The sequence below is a fragment of the Artemia sp. Qi Xiang Cuo genome, chromosome 9 (assembly GCF_049724085.1).
Source record: "Artemia sp. Qi Xiang Cuo chromosome 9, ASM4972408v1, whole genome shotgun sequence".
Taxonomy (NCBI): Eukaryota; Metazoa; Arthropoda; class Branchiopoda; order Anostraca; family Artemiidae; genus Artemia; species Artemia sp. Qi Xiang Cuo.
Window position 1 is genome coordinate 29,486,712 of NC_142802.1, and position 23,240 is coordinate 29,509,951.

A 23,240-nucleotide genomic window follows, 5' to 3' on the forward strand; every position below is an offset into this window, starting at 1 on the left:
TCCATTTATCTTTTCTGATATTGTCTCCTAAGCTGGTGCTCTGAGTCTACGTCAAATATGTCATAGATTGGACTATTACATCGGGCTTACTATAATTTCCGGCTATGGTCTTTGTAGTTGGTTTGCTAGGCTATTTCGTTCTGAAGTACTCCTTGCCAGAAAATATCTTGTACCCGCGGCATAAAATTTTGCTGCCTCAACACTACAGGACTGGGGGATGGGGTAAAAATTTCAACGAGAGTGTTAAAAAAATATTAGATCTTCAGCAAGAGCCGTTGGTGAGCAATTAAAATCTCATCAAAATGAGAAGGGATTAGAAAGAATGCGTGGTCATCACTCACTCATCAGTCTCTACCCAGGTGGGAAGCGAAGGACATCTACAACGACTTTGAGGAATAAAAGGAAAAGACCGATAAGAAGAAGAAAAATATTGTTACATCAAAGAAAGATTTCTTCTCTTAAACAGACCTATCTCCCCGACAAGGAATCGCATCCATCAATCAACTCCTCATTGAATCGATTCAATGCTGAAAATGTCGATCCTAGTGTCCAGTATGGCTACTATGAACAATTTCACACTCAACAACCCCTCTCAGAAAATATACAGTTTCAGATATTTTCAAATGAAGACTATTTCACTGATTTATCATCAACATTTATTGATTTAAGTGTTATGCTGAAGAAAAAGTTAGACAATAAAACTCCCACTGCTGGCGATGGTCTGTCCAATGAAAACTGTATCCTAAACAAATTATTCAAACAAATCACTATATTCATTAATGGAACATTGGTGAGCACTAGCAATAATTTATCCAAATATGCAGGCTACATACAATTTATGATGATGACTCCAAAGGCATTTAAGGAGTTGAGAGGACAGTCATTGGGCTATGAATATAGATCAGGTGTTGATACTGACGGTGAGTTAACTGCTGCAGTGACCCAGGAGTATCATCCAGTTTGAAAATTAAATCAAGAGACATTCAATATATCCCAATGGTTACCCCCCAATGTCAAGATTGACATAAAATTACAAATAGCCCCATAGAATTTCATTTTGAGAAAAACACTTGCTGCAACACCCAATGCAAATGTCATTATCACTTCAGCAATTCTTCATGTTTGAAAACAACAGGTTATGCGCTCTGTTGCATTGGCAGTGGAAAAGCTAAGAGCCAATGGTAACAACATTGAAGTCATTGTCCCCCATACGATCACCAATCAACGTCACATTGCCACTGGCTCTCGCAGTTATACTAATTCATCATTTATAAATGGAAAAGTCCCATCAAAACTGGCTTTGGCGTTTGTGAATAGTGGTAGTGCTGTTGGATTCTGGATTGCATCCCAGCATGATTTTAATTTTTTTTTGGTCTATATAGCCTTATGTTCAAAGTTAATGGAATTCCACTATACACTCTATCATTCGATAAAAAAACCTATAGAACTCTGTATGAGTTGACCATGCAATCCCTAGATCATGATTCACAAATATTTGAAAAACCCAGGATATGAGCATAGTTCGAACGGGGAAAGTACGTTTAGAGTGCACATTTGGCAATGCCTTGAAAGAGAGTATCACGCTAATATCACTGAGTCAATTTGACACCTATTGGGAAATCACACCCGACGACAGTGTTCTACTAGACCAAGCACCATAAACACAAACCAAATAATAAGCGTATTTAATATAGATTTGTACATGTCCCAGTACAAGTCCTATTGCATATCATCGGACTTCATTAAAAAAATTCCATAAGTTAACAATACCCAAATCCATGTCTATAGCAGACCTTAAGGTTTAGAGATGCATCTCTAACTGTACATAATTCAGACAACAAAAAAAGTTGAATTTTTTGATGCTCTTGGTCTACGATATAATTCCCATACTCTAAATATCAGTAGTTTTACTGAGAGCAGTGGAAAAACTATTATTAAAAATCAAAGGAGAGTACAGAACTTAACGACTAAAACATGTGGATTTCAAGCATTACTCTTTTTCATGTTCAGATGTCTTGGCTATACCTACAATTAGTTTCTCAGCATTTACATTCACTTTCCTGGATTGGACAACTTTTTAGTGGAATATATACTTACAAGTGTGTTTAATATTGATTGTAGTGCCCTACGAATAAAATGTTCTAAAAATGTATGTAAAATTTTTTATTAATAAAAATAATGTATATACATGACAAAAAACGACTTTTCTACTCCTTAGATTTCATCTTCTACTACATATAGGTATTTGTCGAGAACAACTACTGCAGGTAGATTATCTGAATTCACTGTATACTGATCCTGATGTGCTGCAATGTAAGGGTCACATTTTATACAGTATAATGTAACTTCACTCTTATTATTTCTCTTTGTATAGTCAATGATACTATTCTCATTCATTTGTAAAATTCGCATGTTTCAATTTGCTTATTTGAAGCAATGTCACATACAGTGTCCTCAAGTGGCAAATCACATTCCGTAACAGACAAATAAAAATCAATAGGCTTATAATCATAGTAGCCATTGGCTTTAACGCGAATACGCAGAAACCAAATTTTCTTTTTGTTGCAACAGACATACCGTAGTCAAGATTCCTCTTCTCAAAATAATCTGAAACAGGGACGATAATTGTCTCTTAGCATTAAACTAAAATTTCAATCTGTACTTTTCCCAATCATACCAGGATATGTATTCTCCCACTGATTACATTTATCATAGTGACAATTACAGCATAGGTGTCCTCTAGGATGAGAGTCACACATCCCTTCAAGACAATCTTTAATTTGTACGGCATATCCTCTATGGAATTTATACGGGTTGCATAATCTGCACTTTTTATCATACTCGTCAATCATTGCACAATTCTCACATGATGACCAGCTGCCCAGTGTATACATGCACAGTGGACATGTATGGAACATTTTTTTCATGTGTTGACACTCTCACCGCCAAATTGAAACTGAGCTACGATCAACAAATTGATTGGGATAGAGAGAGGGAGAGGAGTAAATCATCCTTGAACACCATCTTTCTCGCAAAAAAAGTCTTCTAATCTAAACTTCTAATCTAGTGTGTGTTTAAAAGCATATCCACTATATCATTTTGTCCTATCGTGATTAATATGTGAATAAATTTTGTAAATGCCTTTGGACCATGACGTAAAAGCTTCATGCAATAGTCTAATGGCGGAGAATCAGTTTTCATTATATCGATAAGCATTCCTCGAGAAAATATCTTCCTTTGAACTGATAACTCTAGAAAATCCTTATATAGAATCAAACGTTTTTCCATAAACACAAGATTCCCCATGATTTTCTCCTTCTCAAATCTATCCTTTTTTTAGAGTCCTAACACTCTCACAACCAACTTCAGACTAACCAGGATTCTTTTTCTACTCTAAAAAATATATGGTAACCTACTATAGAAAAAATATATTCGATTTAGAAACAATATTATTGAGTACAAATACAACAATAATAATCACTTATTCATTTTATTTTCTTTCAATATATTTCACTAGTGTATCTTATGCAGCTTGACGTCTATTTATATGCACAATGTTTAGTTTCGCAGCAAAGCTTAATTGCTCCTCCAATTTAAATTTGCTCAAGGATATCACATATCTAGCATAGATATCGTCCCATTCAAGGCTTAGTCTACATCCTCGTGTTATTTCCACTGCCACGTTTGGTACTCTCGCCCTTGTATCATTGCTGCTACCTGCTCCACCATCAAGCTCCAATAGTGTAAATGTACCACTCATTTTCTTTACTAATATCGTCTCAAATAAACTGCTCTCTCTAAATTCAATTCTCTTACTAATATCAAGTACAATGAAAATTACTCCTTATATTTGAATCCAATTACTAATCAAGTTATCGTATATGGAGTACCCTCTGTATCCGCTCTCTATGATTGGCTCAGAAAATAGGCGTTGGCTCAGAAACCTGTCTGCTAAGGCATATACCAGTCGTGGTAATAGATGAATGACTGTGGTAAGCCAATGTACCGGTTAAACTACTCACATAGCCATGCCTCAGGCGTGAGTTTCGTACCTTATACTTGCTTACTACTAACAAAGGACAAATTTTTTAACTTAAAGACCTTTCCCCAGGGACTGTGGGTGTCATGATATCTCCAAAGGTATAGTTCTTGGGCCTTTCAACTATGCTGAAAAAAATGACCATCTCAAATTTTTGATTGAACGATTTTGAGAAAAAAGGGTGTGGGAGGGGGCCTACTTGCCCTCCAATTTTTTTGGTCACTTAAAAAGGGCACTAAAACTTTTAATTTCTATTGAAATGAAACTCCTCCCAATATTCTAGACCCACTGGGTCAGTAAAATCACCCCTGGGGAAAAATTAAAACAAAAACAAACAAATAAACAAATAAAAACGCATCTATGATCTTTCTTCTGGCAAAAGATGCAAAATTCCACGTTTTTGCAGGTAGGAGCTTGAAACCTTTATAGTAGGGTTGTCTGATACGCTGAATCTGATGGTGTGATCTTCCTTAAGAATCGACTTTTAGGGGTTGTTTCTCCTTTTATTCGAAAGTAGGGTAATTTTTATCAGGCTCGTAACCTTTGACGAGTAAAACTAAACTTATTGAAACTTAAATATTTAAATCAGCATGAAAATCCAATTCTTTTGATGTATCTATTGGTATCAAAATTCCGTATTTTAGAGTTTCGGTACTACTGAGCCGGGTCGCTCCTTACTTACAGTTTGTCACCACGAACTGTTTGATACTAGTACAATTAAGGCTACGCGTATGAACATGAAAATTTGACAGAATATTGAGGGGAGATTTTAACTAAATGAAAAAGCACCAAGTGCATGCAGATTGTCAAAAGGGCGTATCTCTTGAGTGGATTTGGGTATTAAGTTTGAGCTTTCAGAGAATGCTTAAAAGGGAAGATCAATTGACAAAAAATATAATATTTGCATTCCACAACTAACACTACTACCATCCCTGCTTTTACTACTACTACTACTACTGCTACTAAACTACTCCGACTACTACTTCAATTGCAACAACTTGCAAGACTTGGAGTATTAAGATAAAAGGGCGTAAAAGAGAAACCAAAAAGGCACATCAGCAATATTATTTGAACGTCTTACCGTATAAATGTTAATCTTCTAGGGCATCATGAGGGGGATGTTCAACTGACCAAAAGGCAACATGTGCATGCTACTACTGTTGTTAATACTTCTGCTTCTACTGTCACTACTACTACTAATGCAATACTATTACTGCTACGACTTCTTATACTACCACCACAACTACCGTGATACTTGAACTATTAAGGTTAAGTCTAAGAAGCTGATAATTTGAGAGAATATTGACGGCAAGTTTTAACTAAATCAAAATACACTCAAAACGGCGTATCTCAAGAATTGATTTGGGTATTATGCTGGAACTTTCAGAGAATGCTTAAAGGGGAAGATCAATTGACCTAAAGGCAATAGATGCACGCTACTACTAACACTGCTACCACTGTTACATTTACTAGTTCTACTACTACTATTAGCATTACTTCAACTACTTGTACTTGTACTTGCTGCACGTTCAAGCCGCATCCAGACTCATCGTGGCACCCAGTAGATGACGATATGTCTCCTTCCATAGGTTTTGCTCGAGGGTAGCAGGAACTACCATTTCCAGCCACTGGCGTTCCCAGCGACGGCCATATTCTCGGAATCCTCCGATTGGCTCCAGATCAGACTTAACTGTTGCTAGCCACGTATTCTTTTGGTCTCATGCCCTCTTCTTCCATGCCGGTAGTGGTAGAAATTTGAGCCGTTTTTTGCTTATATGGTCATCTGGTCTGCTCATTGTGTGGCCAAACCAATTCAGTCTCCTGTGCTTAATAGTGTCAGAGACAAGTGGGCGATCCCCGCATCTTCTCCTTACTTCTTCATTCGAGATTCTATCTGAGAGGCGGATACCCAGGATATAGCGCAGGCATTTGTGGTTGAATATATTCAAGCTCAACGCTTTTGCTGCTTTAAATGACCACGTTTCACATCCATAGAGGAGGACAGAGAGAACCATAGCTTCATACACTCGGAGCTTTGTGCGTGGCGATATTTCGCTCCGCTTCCAGAGATACTTCCGTAGTTGAAGGAAGACACTCCAGGCTGACAATGTGTGGCTCTGGATTTCTTCTGAAGATTCGCTGGCAGGGTTTACCATCGATCCGGGGTATTTGAACGACTGGACGTCCTCTATCTGATTACCATTTGGCCGCAAGACTGGGGACCTTGTTGTGTACCTTATCCCCAAGAAACGCTCAATGATGATGACAAATATGATGATGAAAAGTTTGGCTACGGCATCCCTGGTATTATGCGATGTGACGAGAATGGCGCCCTCGTCAAAAAGTAGGCTTGCTACCATCCTATCAAGAAGACAAGGCCTGAACATTGGCTGCAGGAACCGGTGCTCGATTAAATGTTCATTGACACAAGCTTTTGTAGCTAATGAATTTCATCTTTATAACCTTGATATTCTGTGCGTTTCTGAGACGAGACTAAATGGACGTAACATCTTGACCCTTGAATCCTTGGCTGGGAAGGTGGTCTTTTTTTATAACTCGGGACCATTAGATAGATCTTGCCGAGCAGGAGTAGGTATCCTGTTGTCCCCCAAAGCAGTCACTGGGCTCATCGGATATGAGCCTGTGTCTGAGAGAATCGTACGGGCATGAATTAAAGGTCATACGAACAATCTGACTATCCTTAGCGTTTACGCCCCAATAAGAGATGGCACCGAACAGCAAAAAGATCAGTTTTACAGTGACCTGCAGACAGTCATTGATAATATTCTCCGGAAAGATATCCTCCTAATTGGAGGCGACTTCAATACCAGAATCGGTGGAAAGCTGAATAACTCGGAAGAGGCGATCGGCAAGCACGGTCTCGGAGACAGGTACACAAATGGAAACAGGCTTTTGCTGTTCGCAATGCAGAACAATCGCTGTGGCTAACACCTGGCTTAGTCACAAGCCGTGTCATACGTATATATGGGAATGCCGCGATGGAAGAGTAAAAGCCCAAATAGATTATACCCTTGTATGCCGACGATGGAAATCCATGGTGTTGGACTCGAGAGTGCACAGAGGTGCTGACACGGGATCGAAAAATGGATCTGACCACTTCTTGCTGAAGACAAGGCTAAAGTACAGACTTAGCGCAAGGGAGACTACTATGCCGAACCAGAAAATAGACGTGTCGAAGCTGAAAGTAGATGAGTACCGAGGAGCATTTGTCCTTGAACTCTCAAACCGCTTCGCTGTCCTTCAAGATGACACCGAGAAGGCAACCCCACTGATCAGTGCACCAACTGCCCCAAGATAAACATTGAGAAGAAATGGAGCAAATTCAAGGACCACATCAATGAAGTTGCCTAAAACATACTTGGGTTTGTCAAGCGTAAAACCAAGAAATGGATCTCAGAAAAGACACTCAAGCTCTCTGCCAGGAAAAAAGAAATGCCCAACAAGAAGTCCCCCACATACAAAGTGCTACGACAAGAATGTCACAAATCGGCAAGAGCTGACAAAAAAAACTACTGGTCTAATGTTGCCAGTGATATGGAAAGAGCCGCATCACGGAACGATACACGAAAACTCTATCATATACTTGGAGAATGCACTAGGAAGAAGAAGCAAACTACTATCCCCTCGTTTAAGGCGAAGGATGGGAAAATACTCACAAGCAGCGAGGGACGTATCGAAAGATGGCGAGTTCACTTTCAAGAGCTATTGAGACCAGAAGACAATAGTAATCGAAAGCAACCACTTACAGCACCGCAGAACCCCCCGCACAATCAGGCTTATTAAAATGTATGTACGGACCCACCCTCAAGGGATGAAGTAATTAAGGCGATCCAAGTTTTGAAAAACCATAAAAGCCCAGGAATAGATCGGACTCCTGCCAAGCTACTAAAAGTTCTCCCCGAGGTGGCGGTGGATGAACTTCTTAGCGTGATAACCGTAGGCTGGGACAATGAATACATCCCAGATGACTGGAAGACCTCAATAATTGTCCCTATCTTCAATCACCAGTCTTCGATGGTCAGTCTTGCTGGCCATCACCTTGCTCGGCGTGGAGCTCAGTGATGTTTACACCCTTCACCACTTTGAGGTGCGCTAGCGAATTTCCTATGCTGCCTAGGAACGGAGGGTCAAGCCTCATTGCCTGTATGCCCACCACCGCCGTGGAAATTTCCAGGCTTAGCTAGCCCTTTGCTCCCACCTAGAATCAGCAATAGGCTTCAGAAGGGAACTACTACTTCTTTCTACTACTTCAGAAGGGTTACTTCAACTACTACTTCTATTACAACGTTTGGTAAGGCTAAGAGCACTAATATAAAAATTAGAGCTTGGCTAAGAGCATTTGAGGTATATGAATATACAGGTTATCAAAAGGACATATTGGCGAATTCATAGCAGTGGCTAGTCGTATTAAGTTGGAACTTCCAGGACCTGGTCACACGGGTGTTCAACTGACAAAAACGCAATAATTTAATAATGCTGCTGCTACTATTAATAGTGCTATTGCTATTAATACTAACAGAAGTACTACCAATAATAATAATAGTACTGTGATTATTATTACAACTATGTCTAAGGGTATGAAGGTGAAATTTTCACGGAATTTTTAGGGGGGGGGATGTAAAATAAGTCATAACATATCGTCTGTATACAGCTTTTCAAAAGAGCATATAAACAGTATCTTAGGAACAGTTTTGTTTTTGAAGTTGAAACTTACAGAGCTTGTTGTGGGGGCTGCTAAACTAACCAAAAGACAATGTTTGCATCCTAATACTACTGCTTTTACTCATACTACTACTACTACTAATACTACTAATACTACTGCTGCTGCTACTGCTACAATTATTACTATGCTACTGCTACTACTACTGCTACTAAAGGAAAGGGTATTATGGCAAAAACTTTGAGCAATATTGAAACTGTATTGAACTAAATCGAAACACTCTATGCCCACACAGGATGTCAAGAGGACGTATCAGCAATGCTTCAGGAGCGGTTGATGGTATTAAACTTTAATTAGAAGCTTAATCAATTAAATTGAAGCCTTCAAAGAATATGTAGGTGGATGTTGAACTAAATCACAACGAACCATGAGCGTGTAGATTGTCAAAAGGGTGATAAAGCAATATTTCAAGGACGGCTTAGATTATTAAAGTAGACCATTCAGGGTATGTTGTGACGGATTTTGAACAAGCCAGAACACACTTTATGTATACTTTTAATACTACTTCTATGGTTACTGTAACTAGTGACACTAAGGGTATTAAGGAGACACTTTTATGGAAACGATTAGAGGGAGTTTCAATTAAATGAAAATACTATAGGTTTTCAAAAAGGCATATAAGCAATATCATAGGCAGCGCTGCTCTATCATGGCTAGTAATATCATTGAAATTGTTAAAAAAAGCTAAATAGATTGGAAATTAATTAAGAGTTCTACTGCCCTTTTTAAGAGTCAATAGTGTTTGAAGGGCAAGCAGCTCTCCTCCTTAGCCCATAATTTTTCAAACACTTCCCGTCAAAATTTTGAGACAGCCATTCTTTTCGGCAGAGTTGAACGGTTCAATACCTATGTCCCTAGGGATATTGGGTAAGTCAACCCCCCACGGTTATGCAATTCACCCATTATGCTTTAAAACTAGCTGTTGCGGTAAAACTGAAAAAAAAACATACAAATAAATGCCCGTTGTCAGTTTAACATACATAGTCAGCGGCTTCGCGTCGGAGGAGGGAAGCAACGGGGGGGGGGCATCTGCTTCCCAATAATTTGTAGAAAAAATATTATATAGCCCTTGCCCCTTGACTATCCGGATATGGACCTCTCTTACCCCCTCAATATAAATGCTGGAGCTACGCCGTTTTACATATGCTAATATTTATTCCTTAAAGTCTTAATAATCAAAGTCTTAATAATTTTTAATTTATTAAAGCTAAAAAAGTGTAAAAATTTAAAATACAATTTTTTTTTTCAGTAAAGTAAAAATTATGTTCAGGTCATGAGAAGGCATAGTAGTTGTCAGCCCTACTCATGCTAATTTCTGCTTGTTTTAAGTTTGACTCGGTTATTTATTGTAATTTCTTTTTTGGGTTTCATTATTCATTGATGGTTATTTGTGGTAGTTTTACGCTTGGTAAATTATTCGATTTTATTTCTGCTCATTTTCGGTTCAATGGAGTTCCTTACTCTTCTTTAGAAAATTTATCTTTTGGAAATAATTTCTTAAATTAATAATAGATAAAGGATGATCTAGAACAGGGGTATGCATAGCTTAATCAATTGGTCAAATTCTGAGACTGTTTGCTATGTCACATCAATCCAGTTGGCTAGGGCCCTTTTTGTAAATACTTGGCTAATACTAAACTTCCGGTATTGATTTAATATGTATAGATACAAGCAAATTCACTTGATTTCAAAACAATTTGCACCGTGTTTTGAAATTTAGCTTTACTTTAGTTAGCTATGATCAGCTACTATTACTTTTGATTGGGTCACTAGAACTAGCGGTGGTTTTCAATAAACTCGTAAATAATATTGAATTGTTTAATCTTGTTATTAAACAACTCAATTTTTGCATCAAAACCAATTTTTTAATTGTTCGTTAATTTAGTATTACCATGAACTCATTTCATAAAACAGTGGGGCGTGGAAACGTGGGAGGATCTTTCCACGAAGGAATTTTTCGTGGGAGAAAGAATTTTCCAAGGAGGGGGAGCTGAATTTATCGGTATTATTGAAAAAACGATCATAAATTAAATTAAAAAAAAAAGTTTTCTCAACTGAAAGTAAAAAGCGGCATTAAAACTTGAAACGAACTGAAATTATTACGAGTATGAGGGGGCTGCCCCTCCTCAATAACGCTAAAGTTTTTTTTAGAACTTACAAAAAACTTGTTATACTAACTTAACGGCCCTTGTGTTTCATGAGTCATTCTTAAATATTGGAACCTAAAGTCCAATTTTAGCTTAAAGAGCGAGGTATTGAGGAGGGGTCAACTCCGCTCATATTCGTAACAATTTCTGTTCGTTTTAAGTTTTAACGTTGCTCCTTGCTTTCAGTTAAAAAATATTGCTTTTTTAATTTAATACGTTTTGAATTGGCTTGAAATAATATTCCATGCTGCCTCAAGAATCAAGCTCCCCGTAGCAAAGCTTATACTACAAAGTTAGTAACTCATGATTAGTAGTCATTACCATTATTTGGACAACAAAAATGATTATGTTTAACAAAAATGTATAGGAGGCCCCTTTTAATTCGATCTTCATATTGAGATCAAAACTCTGCTTCTTTCATTGCCTTGAAATCACGTAATAAATTTTTAATTTGACTTGAAATGTTGTTTCAAATTATCCAATTACAATTTAACTGCATGTTTCCGTAATGAATGTTTACAGGCAATGTAATCTCTAGACTTTGTGAACATGCGAGATTGCTGGTCAGATAGGACAAACAAGCTTTATGACCTTGTATTGTTCATGATATCACTTGACTCATTCCTAAATGCACAGAAAATAAGAACACAGGAATTACTGTTGTAATATAATAAAATGTCCCTTTATAGAACTCGAGTCTGCTTTGTGGTCTGAAAAACATCAAATTTCAGCTGAGACAGCCGAGGAAAAAACAAGATTTGTTGAACTTATAGAGGAAGGGGCAAAAGCTGAGAGTGAGTTTTCAAAAGGTAGGAGTCTGTTAGCACTTAATACTTTTCTAAGGTCACTTACTTTTCCTACATTATTCTTTTACTCAGAATAATCCATTAATGGAATATTTCTATCACCTAAATCTTGGCCGACTTAACTTTCATAAAAAAGACAGCGCTTTTCTAGATGGCAGCTATGTTTCAAAAGCTATAGAGTAGAAAAAATATTGTTACTTGTGCATTATGTGGGCCTTTCTAAAAAGTCAAGTTTGGTTAATGCTAACAAAATAAAATAGGATGAATATATAATAGTTTATAAACAAATTTGGGCTTTATTTTTGCACATTTGGGGTGGGGGGGGGGGGTAAAGCATTGCATATATTAAATACGTAATCTAACCTAGGTACGCCCCCCCCTAAACCCAAAAAACGACAGTTTAAATATCGTAACGCAATGAAAACCACGCTAAACATTGCATTACTCTATAGCGGTCTCTTGAATTAACCCGTCAAAACGGGTTTTTCGTGACTGGTTTCCTTGTAAGGGCCCATACAATGCACCAGTACCAAAGTATTTATTAGTCGTGTACATATATAGGATATATATCCAAGGTAATTAGCCCCCTCCCCCTCCTGGGAATACCGAAAACATTCAGGAAGTACGGAATTTTTTAATATTTAGAAAAATGAACACGCTAAAAAAAAACAAGACATTTACCTCTAAACTAACTAAACTAACCGCTGGGTTAGTTGGCTCACTGCCGTTGGGAAAACGCTCAAGTCCCCTCCCTCTTGCTGACGCATTTCCATGGGCGCCCTTTACTATATTTTGTTCCATTCGAACGTCACTATTCAATATGAATGGTGCTTCAGAAAATGCTAAATGCAATTGTCGTTGGTTTGTCTTTCTGTTCTTATTTATGCGTTCTAAACCAGAAAACAATGTTTTGATTAATGTTGCCTTAAGATTAAAACCAAATTGCACTGTGTTAATGCTAATTCCCAATAAGGCATCTCAGTAGTACCCCAAGAACGACTGAGGGTATTATGTTAAAACTTTCAGGGCTAATTCTACTCTTAAGACTTAACCAAATCAAAATAGCGCAAATCTATCCAAGTTTTCAAAGAAAAGAAACCGATTTTTTCCGAATAGTATTAAATTTTCCATTTAAGGTCAACTAGAGGAGATATGAAGGTAAATTAAACACTACTATTTGTGTCCAGATTTTTAAAAGGGTGTATTTTGTTAAAAATTGCTGAAATATTTTCACCAGCATACAAATACTAGGCCAAACTACAAAGTCTTAAAAACGATAAGATTTAAAGTATTATTTTCTTTTTTCCTGAAAAGACTGTGTCAATATAAAACGAACAGAAATTAATTAAAAAAACTTTTTCAACAAAATAAGTTTTTTCCAAGAAAAGTAAAGAACTCCATTAAACAAAAAATTAGCAAAAATAAAATTAAATAGTCTACCAAGCGTGAAACTACCACAAATTAGCATCGATAAATAGATAAAACCCAAAACGTACAGAAATTACAATAAACAACCGAGTCAAACTCAAAACGGGTAGAAAATACCATAAGTTGGGCTCAAAACCCCTATGCCTTCCCAAGGTCAGAACATAATTTGCACTTTACTGAAAAAATATAAATGTTTTTACTTTTATAACTTTAAAAAATCAAATAATATTAACATTTTGATTACTAAATATCAGTATATGTACATTAAACTGACAATGCACATTTATTTGTATTTTTTTAGTAAAGTGCAAATTATGTTCTGGCCTTGGGAACACGCATCCGTGATCTTTCTTCTGGCAAAAAATACAAAATTCCACATTTCTGCAGATAGGAGCTTGAAACCTCTACTGTAGGGTTTCCTGATATGCTTAATCTGATGGTGTACTTTTCATTAAAATCCTATCACTTTTAGGGGCTGTTTTCCCCTTTTTTCGAAAATAAGCCAAATTTTTTCCGGCTCGTAACTTTTGATGGGTAAGACTAAACTTGATGAAACTCATATGTTTAAAATCAGCATAAAAATCTGACTCTTTTAATATATATATATATTGGTATCAAAATTCTGTTTTTTAGAGTTTTGGTCAATATTGAGCCGGGTCGCTCCTTCTGATTCTTTATATATATATATATATATATATATATATATATATATATATATATATATATATATATATATATATATATATATATATATATATATATATATATATATATATATATATATATATATATATATATATATATATATATATATATATTGGTATCAAAATTCAGTTTTTAGAGTTTTGGTCACTATTGAGCCGGGTCGCTCCTTACTTACAGTTCGTTACCACGAACTGTTTGATATGTGCAAGCAGTGTGCCGAGAGTTTACAAAAGTCGATGAAGGGAACACGCGATATATTTCACTTCGGTTTTTTTATGATCTGGCGAAAGCCCAGAGATCACTTTGATGATAATTACTTTTGCATATTAAATACGTTAGGATATAACAAGAAAAACAAAAGTTAACAGAGTGTTCTATTTCATCGTTTGCTATACCCAATACCTCGTTCATTTGAAACACCAGTACCAACCAGTCTTTAAAGAATTATCCTCTTGGAAATGCAGAAATATGAGTCCAAAAAATATAGAAGTGACCACAAAAATATATTTTGTAAGGGGACTTGATCGGTATGAGCTGAATTGCTGGACACGAGAAATAGAAATTTCCAAAAAAGGTTCAGGCCTTTTAGCATCAAGACTGTACAAGGAAAAATTACTTAAAAAAGGAGTAAGGAAGAGAAAATGACCCATGGAAGATCTCCTGTGAAAGCAGAGGGTCAGATGAAGTTAGTAATAGGTGACTTAAGAATCTTAAAAAAATCACTGGGCGTAGTTGGAAAGCTTAGTGAGAGCTGGTACGGAAGAAATTCTTAGCCACATGCTTGAAGTACATATAAATGACGGGGGAGAAATAAGTCACATGCCAGCTTTTCCTATTAACCCTGGAGAGGATGGCGTCCCAAAGTTTTTAGGGATGACTGGGTCAAAAAAGCTGTGGATGACTTTCAATCATTCAGAACCCCTAGTGCTGATAGGGTGTATCCCAAAATAATCTAGAAAGGATGACATACGGTTCAAACCCATTATACTAGGATTGCAAAAATAAGCCTCACTTTAAGCTATGTCCCTGTACGGGCCTTAAAGCTATTAAATAAAAAAAAACAAGTTTTTTTAACTGAAAGTAAGGAGCGACATTAAAACTTAAAACAAACAGACCAGAAATTATTCCGTATATGAAAGGGGCTGTCCCCTCCTCAGCGCCTCGCTCTTTACGCTATAGTTTTTTATTCTTATAAAAAAATAGAGTTGTGAGAAAGTCAAACTTTAGCGTAGAGAGTGAGACACTGAGGAGGGGACAGCCCCTTTCATATACGGAATAATTTTCTCTTTGTTTAAAGCTTTAGTGTCGCTCTTAGTTTCAGTTAATAAAACTTGTTTTTTTTATTTAATTTTTGAACGTTTTTGAATTAATGCAGGTTTTTATTTTGGCTTACCGTACATGAATAATTAAAACAAAATGTACATATTAATTTTACTTTTATTTGGTTAAATGACTTCCTTGAAAGTTGTTTAATTTTATTTACGAACGTTTTTATTGGTAATAAATATACGTAACTTACGAATTAACTTACGTATCGAACTTCTATATTCATATATTCTTAATACGTATATGAGGGGGTTTGCCCCCTAGTCAATACCTTGCTCTTTACGCTAAAGTTCGAACTTTGTTCCAATTCTTTAAAAATGACCCCTTAATCATAAAGGCCGTTAATTATAATAAATAGCTCTTACGAAAGTACTAACAAATTTTTGGCTTAAAGAGCGAGGTATTGACTAGGGGGTGAACCCAATCATATAGCTAATATTTTCTGTTCTTTTTAAGTTTTGATGTTGCTCCTTACTTTCACTTGAAAAACTTGTTTTTTTATATTTAATTTCTGATTTTTTTTTAAATAATGCTGGGGAGTCCGGCGCCTCCTTCATAGCAATGTCCCTTCCCCATGAAAACTTCCTTCATGGAAAGATCCTTCCACATAACCCCCGACCCACCCCCACCCCCCACTACCAGAAAAAACTACCCCTGAAAACGTCTGTATACTTCCCAATAACCAATGCTATATGTTAGCATTGGGTAAAGTTCATAACTTTCAGCCCTCCCCCCGATGGCTTCGGGGGATTAAGTCATCCTAAAAGACATAGTTATTACATTTTCGACCATACTAAACAAAATGGCTATCTCAAAATTTTGATCGGGTGACTTTGGGAAAAAATGAGCGTGGGAGGGGGCCTAGTTGCCCTCCATTTTTTGGTCACTTAAAAAGAGCACTAGAACTTTTAATTTCCGTTCCAATGAGCCCTCCTACGATATTCTAGGACCACTGGGTCGATAGATCACCCCTAGGAAAAATAAAAAAAAATAAACACGCATCCGTGATCTTTCTTCTGGCAAAAAAAATGGAAACTTCCACATTTTTGAAGATAGGAGCTTGAAACCTCTACAGTAGGGTTCTCTGATACGCTGAATATGATGGTGTGATTTTCATTAAGGTTCTATAGCTTTTAGGGGGTCTTTTCCCCTTTTTTCGAAAATAAGCCTAATTTTCTCAGGCGCGTAACTTTTGATGGGTAAAATAAACTTGATGAAACTAATATATTTGAAATCACAATTAAAATCTGATTCTTTTGATGTATCTATTGGTATCAAAATTCCGTTTTTTAGACTTTCGGTTACCATTGAGCCCGGTCGCTCCTTACTTACAGTTCGTTACCACGAACTGTTTGATAGGTGTTTTCACACCTAAGCCAGGAAAGGAAGAATATCCGAACCCTTGGTCTAATAGGATGACTACATTAACATCCTTTCAACTGAAAATAATGGAACGACTGAATCATTGTTATCTGGCGAGTAACTACGACACCAAGAACATAATATCCGACAATCGAATGGGATTTCAAATTCTAAGCTTTGCGGGTGCAGCAAGTCGCTAGCTGGTGTTGCTAGTTGGGCAGGCTTTGGAATGCAAAGAATATACTTTTGGCATATTTATTTATATACAAGGACCATTTTATAATGCTACTTTTAATTCATAGAATTGGCTATGGAAGAAGCAAGAATAGATAGATCTATCCAAAAAGGTAAATAGTTGATTCACAGATTAATGAGATAGGTAAGAAATTTACTTACCTTATGAATCAGAATTCCTTCCTGAATCCAAATTCAACATTATTGTCTGTTGCAAATTCTTTTGATCAAGTTACAAAAATTCTTCACCTTTCTTTTTTTCTCTTATACAAACGCTTTTTGATGACTGGCAAGGATTAACTTGATCAAAAGAAGTTCCAATGGAAACGAATATTAAACTACAATTCAGGACGAAATTCTTAATGGAAAAGTAAGTCTATTTCTTAGCTATCTCAATAATCTATGAGTCAAATAATATACCTTCAAGAATGGAACTCCCATTTGCTCAGAAATCGACAGGTAGTCGTAGACCTGGGAGTTAGGAAATTGAAAATTTTTCAAAAAGGCTGCCTTCAAGGAAGAGTAAACTCCCCTTATACGCGAAACATTGAATAGTATTTTGAAGCAAATAAAACAATATTCCTATTATACCAAGATATTTGCTGATAACCTAGTAGCCCTATTAAGAGGCAGATGTACCTTATTTGAATCGGGATAGAATATGTTGAATGAAATCAAAACTTGTTCGCAAATGATAAACTACGATTAACATCTGAAAAGAGTGAAGTAGTAGTTTTTTACAAAAAAGGAAGTGGCTAACTCTATTCCATCCGAAAATATAAAATATACCCACCTGAAAAAAAAGGTGATGTACCTGATGACCATAATTGACCATCAATTGAGATGGAAGGTTCACGGTATTGAAAAAGCAAGGAAAGACACAGCCTGCCTAGCTCAATGTTAGCGTATGGTGGGAAAGAGTTAGAACTTGGCTCTGAATGAGATTATGTATATGCATAAGTCAGTAATAAGACCAATTCTATTATATGGAAAGGTTGAATGGGTCGACTCGATCATGATTATGAACCATATGATCTCCTTAATTTAGGTGCAAAAGATAGCATGTCTCATGAAAACATCGACATACCATGGGACGGCTACGGCAGTCGTAAAGCTCATCTTAGGACTTCATCCCATAAATAATTTTCTCGAGGAAGAAGCAACAAAAAGTGCACTCAGATTACAACAAATCGTCAATGGACTAAGACACAGCAGATACGAAATGGTACAAACAAAAGCCGTGTAGACATCTGTAACTCATTGATGCTTAAATAAAGGGCGGTGCAGATGTCAAGGACAATATTTTTCCATCACTAAAACCTGAAAGGTAGTTCCTAATTTTCATGAAGGATAGATGAAGGATATTGAGCTGGAGAATGAACTGTTCGATTAAATTAACGAGATAGTCTGATATACAAATTCTTCAAGACTTGATATGTGTTGCTGGACTAGTAATATACGAGAGCATTCTTGATTTTGGTAAGGGGGTATTTAGTTATCATCTAGTAGATTTTACGGCAGTTTTTCGGGCTGAAGTATTTGGAATAGAGCAGGCAGCTAAAAGACCAGCGCAAACAGAAACTATGTGAACATTTGTTTATATCCTAACTGATAATCTTACTGCTAATTTTAAGAGCTCTGGCAAATAAAAAGAACCGGCGAGAGAAAAAATTAGGGTGCTTTGAAGTTTCAATAACCTAGCATCCAATAGAATCCAAATTACCGCAACATGGATCTCAAGAAACTCTGGGATTTAGGTTAATAAAACGGCACATGAACAAGCTGAGAATGGAGCACCATTGAAATGCTACGGATTAGAACCTTTTATTCCAGTTTCTCAGAGCTGCTGGAAGGTGGCACTGAGAAGTTTGAGTTTTGGAAGGGAGGAACAAAATTGGCATAGAAAGGTTGGATGTAATGTAACGAAGGAATTATTCCCGAAGTTTCATCCCATCCTGACTAAACCTATCCTACGACTGAAAATGTCTGATATAAGAGTGGTTACAAAGCCATAGCAGGAATTAAAGATTTTGGGATGTATCTACCCCGAATAGGGAGGATTAAGTCTTGAATAAAAATCTACATCGATTGCTCAAAAAAGAGGTTAAAATGTGTCCTCTTCCACGATAGAATTTTTTGGTTTAGTTGCAAAGGCCATTTAGTTTTTTTGTATGACGGATAGGTACTGGTGCGTTCTATGGGCCTTTACAAGGAAACCAGTCAAGAAAAACCGCTAAAGACGGGTTAATTCAAGAGCGTGGTTTTCATTGCGCTTAAGATATTTAAACTGTTGTTTTTTGGGGTTTAGGGGGGAAAAGGTATCTAGGTTATGTTAAGTTACGTATTTAATATATGCTCTGCTTTATCCAACCCCCCCCCCTAATGTGCAAATATATAGCCCAAATTTGTTTATAAACTATTATATATTCATCCTATATTATTTTATTTCATTAGCATTAACCAAACTTGACTTTTTAAAAGGGACCATATAATGCACCAGTACCGAAGGATATTAAGAAATAAAGAGTGATTGATTTGTACCAATATGACAAGCAACGTCGATTTACAGTCATTTAAATCGACTATAAAATGGTGTGCTTCCTACTTGGTCAGGATATCGACTAAATTTTCCCTTTATCTGCCTTTATAAAAACTGAAATTATTTCTGTATTAAAAGGCTAATAGTTAGTTAACAACAAGTGCAGCAAAAGTCTATTCTCCAGTGTTATTTAAGATTTTTTTTTCAGATAGTAAAAAACATAGAAATGGTCTGAAATGTAATGTATTTGATTCCGATTGTTCCGACACCGAAAGATTCCAGCAACCGACACTAATCTAGTTTTATAAGCACAGCGCATGTTTTACGATGTTCAAAATTTTTTGGTGACAGAAAAGACAAAATGAGTCACATAGCCTAATAAAACTATCTTATGCGGTCTGGTGACCGAAATTTGCCATTCCGGGAAAAAAGGGCAAAATTTTTTGTGACGCCAAATGGGTGTGTATTATTTGTTTCCTTATGCAATCAAAATAGTCATTTGCGATAGTTCGTTTATTTTTTTAACCAACAGTAAGTGATGACTCAAATGAGTACTTTATCAAACAATTCGTGGTAAGAAGCTATAGGTAAGGAGCGACTCTGCCCTAGTAACCGAAATTCTATAAAATGAAATTGGTAACAATTGATTCATCAAAAGAATTTGATTTTTATGCTAATTCCAAATATATAAAATTCATTGAGTTTAACGTACCCGTAAAAAGGCACAAACCTGAGAAAATTTTCTCATTTCAAACAAGGGGGAATCCCCCCCCCCACATAAGTCAGGAGATCTCGATGAAGATCATACCATGAGATTCAGCATACGGTACCAAAGAGCACTATCGACATTTCAATCTCCTATCTACAGAAACGTGGAAGTTTGCCAAAAGGAAGATCAAGGATGCGTGTTTATTTAATTTTTTTCCAGGGGTGATCATATCAAAACAATGGTCCTAGAAGATCGAGAAGGTGATCATGCAAACGAGAATCAAAAGTTCTAGTGCCCGTTTAAAGTGATCAAAAAGATTGGAGGGCAAGTGCCCCCCACCTCCCATGCCCCTTTTCCCTCAAAGATATTCGATCAAAATTTGGAGATACGTATTTGATTCAGTGTAGTTAAAAAATCCAAGACCTATGCCTTTGGGGATGACATGACATGAACCCCCACAGTCCCTGGGTAAAGGGCTGTAAGTTACGTAATACGGCCACGGTCTACATATAGTATTTTTAATCGAGAAATACAAAGGGCATTCTTTGGAAGGGAGTTTTCCACGGGAAGAATTTTCCGTGAGGAGGAATGTTTCCGGAGGGAATTTTCCAGGGAAAATTTCACACTGGGGGGTGAAGGAAGGGGATTTCCTGGCATGATTTGAGAAAGGAACAGACAAGTTTTTCAAACGAAACAAACAAGTTTTTTCACCTGAAAGTAAAGAGTAACCTTAAAACTTAAAACGAACAGAAATTATTCAGTACATGATGAGGTCTACTTCTTCCTCATCCCTCACTCTTTACGTTAAAGTTTGACTTTTTGTCACAATTTTTTAAGAAAGGATGCTCAACACAAGGGCCGTTGATTTGAAAGAGAAATATTTTTTAAAGATCTTTAAGACTTTAACGTAAAGAATAATGGTCGAGGAAGGGGCAGTCCCCCTCGTATACGGAATAATTTATGTTTGTTTTAAGTTTTACTATTTTTCCTTACTTTCAATTGAAAAAAAACTTGTTTCTTTTATTTGATTGTATAAGAAAAGCTATATATTACCTCCGTTCTTTTTCTAATTCATAGAATAATTGCCATTGCTTAAGCCATTCAGGCCATATGGCGTCATTTTAATGATATTTCGATAATGCCCAGATAAATTTTCAGCCCTTTCGAAGTCTAATTAGTAATTTAGAGCGTTTTAATCATTCGCATACTTTATGTGCGCATATAGTATAATTTTATATATATTATTCTAGTACTTGAAATGCTCAGAAGTGAAGATGCTCCACCGCAGCTGAATGCGTCATCAAATACAAGTAATTCATTAGGAATACATAGTTTACCTAGTTACAAAGTTTTTCTCTTTTGTATTTTACTCTTTCTAATTAAATGATGCCACCATTCATTTTTTTAATTTACTTTTCCTTGTTTAAACTGCGCCCGGTATGCCCAGATAAATCATTAGGAATACATAGTTTACCTAGTTACAAAGTTTTTCTCTTTTGTATTTTACTCTTTCTAATTAAATGATGCCACCATTCATTTTTTTAATTTACTTTTCCTTGTTTAAACTGTGCCCGGTACAATCAACATTACTGGTATTGTTAACGCTTATTATTTATTCTCTATTGGTATGTTGTTTTCGTTGAAGTCACCCATGCATGCAAAGGGAGACATAAATTCCAAATATTTCTTAAACTCATTTGCAGAAAATCAAAGCTGTTTTTTATGCTGATTTTCCCACCACATAAGTTGTTTTGAATAGAGTTTCCATCAACTCCATAAAGCAATCATTCTCAAATCAAAAATCTTTATTATGCGCATTTTTTTAATTTTTGGTTACTATGAGCGGTGTTTCGTTCTTTACTATGTTGTAGCTACCGCTGCAACCATGATTACAAATGTTTGAAATCCATATAGTTCAAGTTATCAAGCTAAAGGCATTAGCATAAGAAAAACATCCAAACTTAAGATAGGGGTGAATATCGATATAATAATGACGCAGTTTCGATGAAAATAATACCAACAAATTCAACTTGTCTGAAAACCTGGAGTGTAGGTTTTCAGTCCCTATCTACAAATACAAGAAATTTGAACTTTCCCCAAGAAGGATGCTCACAAATATGTCTTCATTTTATTCTCTGTTTTCACCAGGGGTGATCGTAGCAAGCCAGGAATTGTAGAATATCGCATCAAGGTTCCCTCTCATAAAATTATAAAATTCTAATACCCAGCTGACGCAAAAAAACAATCGTGAAGTTTTGAATTTTTAAAACAACAAGTTTCACCCGAATAGAGCCGAAAAAACTACCAAGCAAAATTTATGGGAGAGCCAAAAACTATTAGAGTTATTTATATAGCATCCAAGTTCCAGAAGCCAATGCTACCTTGTTGTGGTACGTTTGAACTTAAATATATGCAGTCATTATAAAATAAACAATTATCATAAAAGATTATACAGTAACAATACCAATCATAAAGTGTTGTGCAGTTGAACATTAACTATTAGGAAGAGTCTCTTGGATCTATATTGGAAGGTGCCTGAATCCTAAAAAATCATTTTAAGGCCAAAATTTACAAATCGAAATATCCATTAGTAGTCCTTAAGGTAAGGGGAGGACCACTTAACGGGGAAATTCACCTCATAAAGAAGTGATTTTTTTCGTACGTTGAAAGTTACAGCATCTTGCTTGATTTTACAGACTTAGATTTTATTGGATATTTATAGACTTGCTATTAAATTAGTAAGCTTCCTGACCTCAAGCATTGCGCAATACTCGGCTATAATCCTAGTCTGTGATCTTTAGATTTATTCCTTACAAAATGGACTTTAATTGATTTTTCCATGTGTGAAAATGAATATTACTGATGCTGAGATTTTGAAGCAGGGAAATTATACCAACGATTGGTTTGCAGATTCCTTGGATATGGCTTGGATATGACAATATTATTTTTTTTTTTTTTTAATTATCATAACCGAAATAGTATCCCAGAAATTGAAGGCATTGAAACTGTAGTTGACAGTAGCAGCCTTGTCAATTTGACAAATATAAGAAATCGACTTCAGAAATTTCTTGGAAATCCCGCAAAGAGAGCAGCAAGTCGCGGCGACGCAGCGGAGCTCACTAGAGCAAAAGCTATTACGAAGCTGGTTGCTGTTATTGACCAGAAGGGTTTCAAATGACCTTTAATAGTACCTCACACATTCAG

General features: G+C 36.3%; 1 protein-coding gene across 3 annotated transcripts in view; it reads left to right on the forward strand.

Moving 5' to 3' along the window:
• Positions 1-21,423, forward strand: part of LOC148948539 (lachesin-like) — a 232,493-nt gene extending 211,070 nt beyond the window's left edge. For 2 of the 3 annotated variants that reach the window (XM_089093973.1, XM_089093976.1), the window contains 2 exons: positions 11,617-11,736; positions 21,287-21,423. In XM_089093973.1, coding sequence (XP_088950099.1) covers positions 11,617-11,736; positions 21,287-21,423 — 257 coding nt within the window. The remainder of the gene's footprint in view (positions 1-11,616; positions 11,737-21,286) is intronic. The other variant, XM_089093975.1, reaches the window with a different exon arrangement.
• Positions 21,424-23,240: the final 1,817 nt, after the last annotated feature.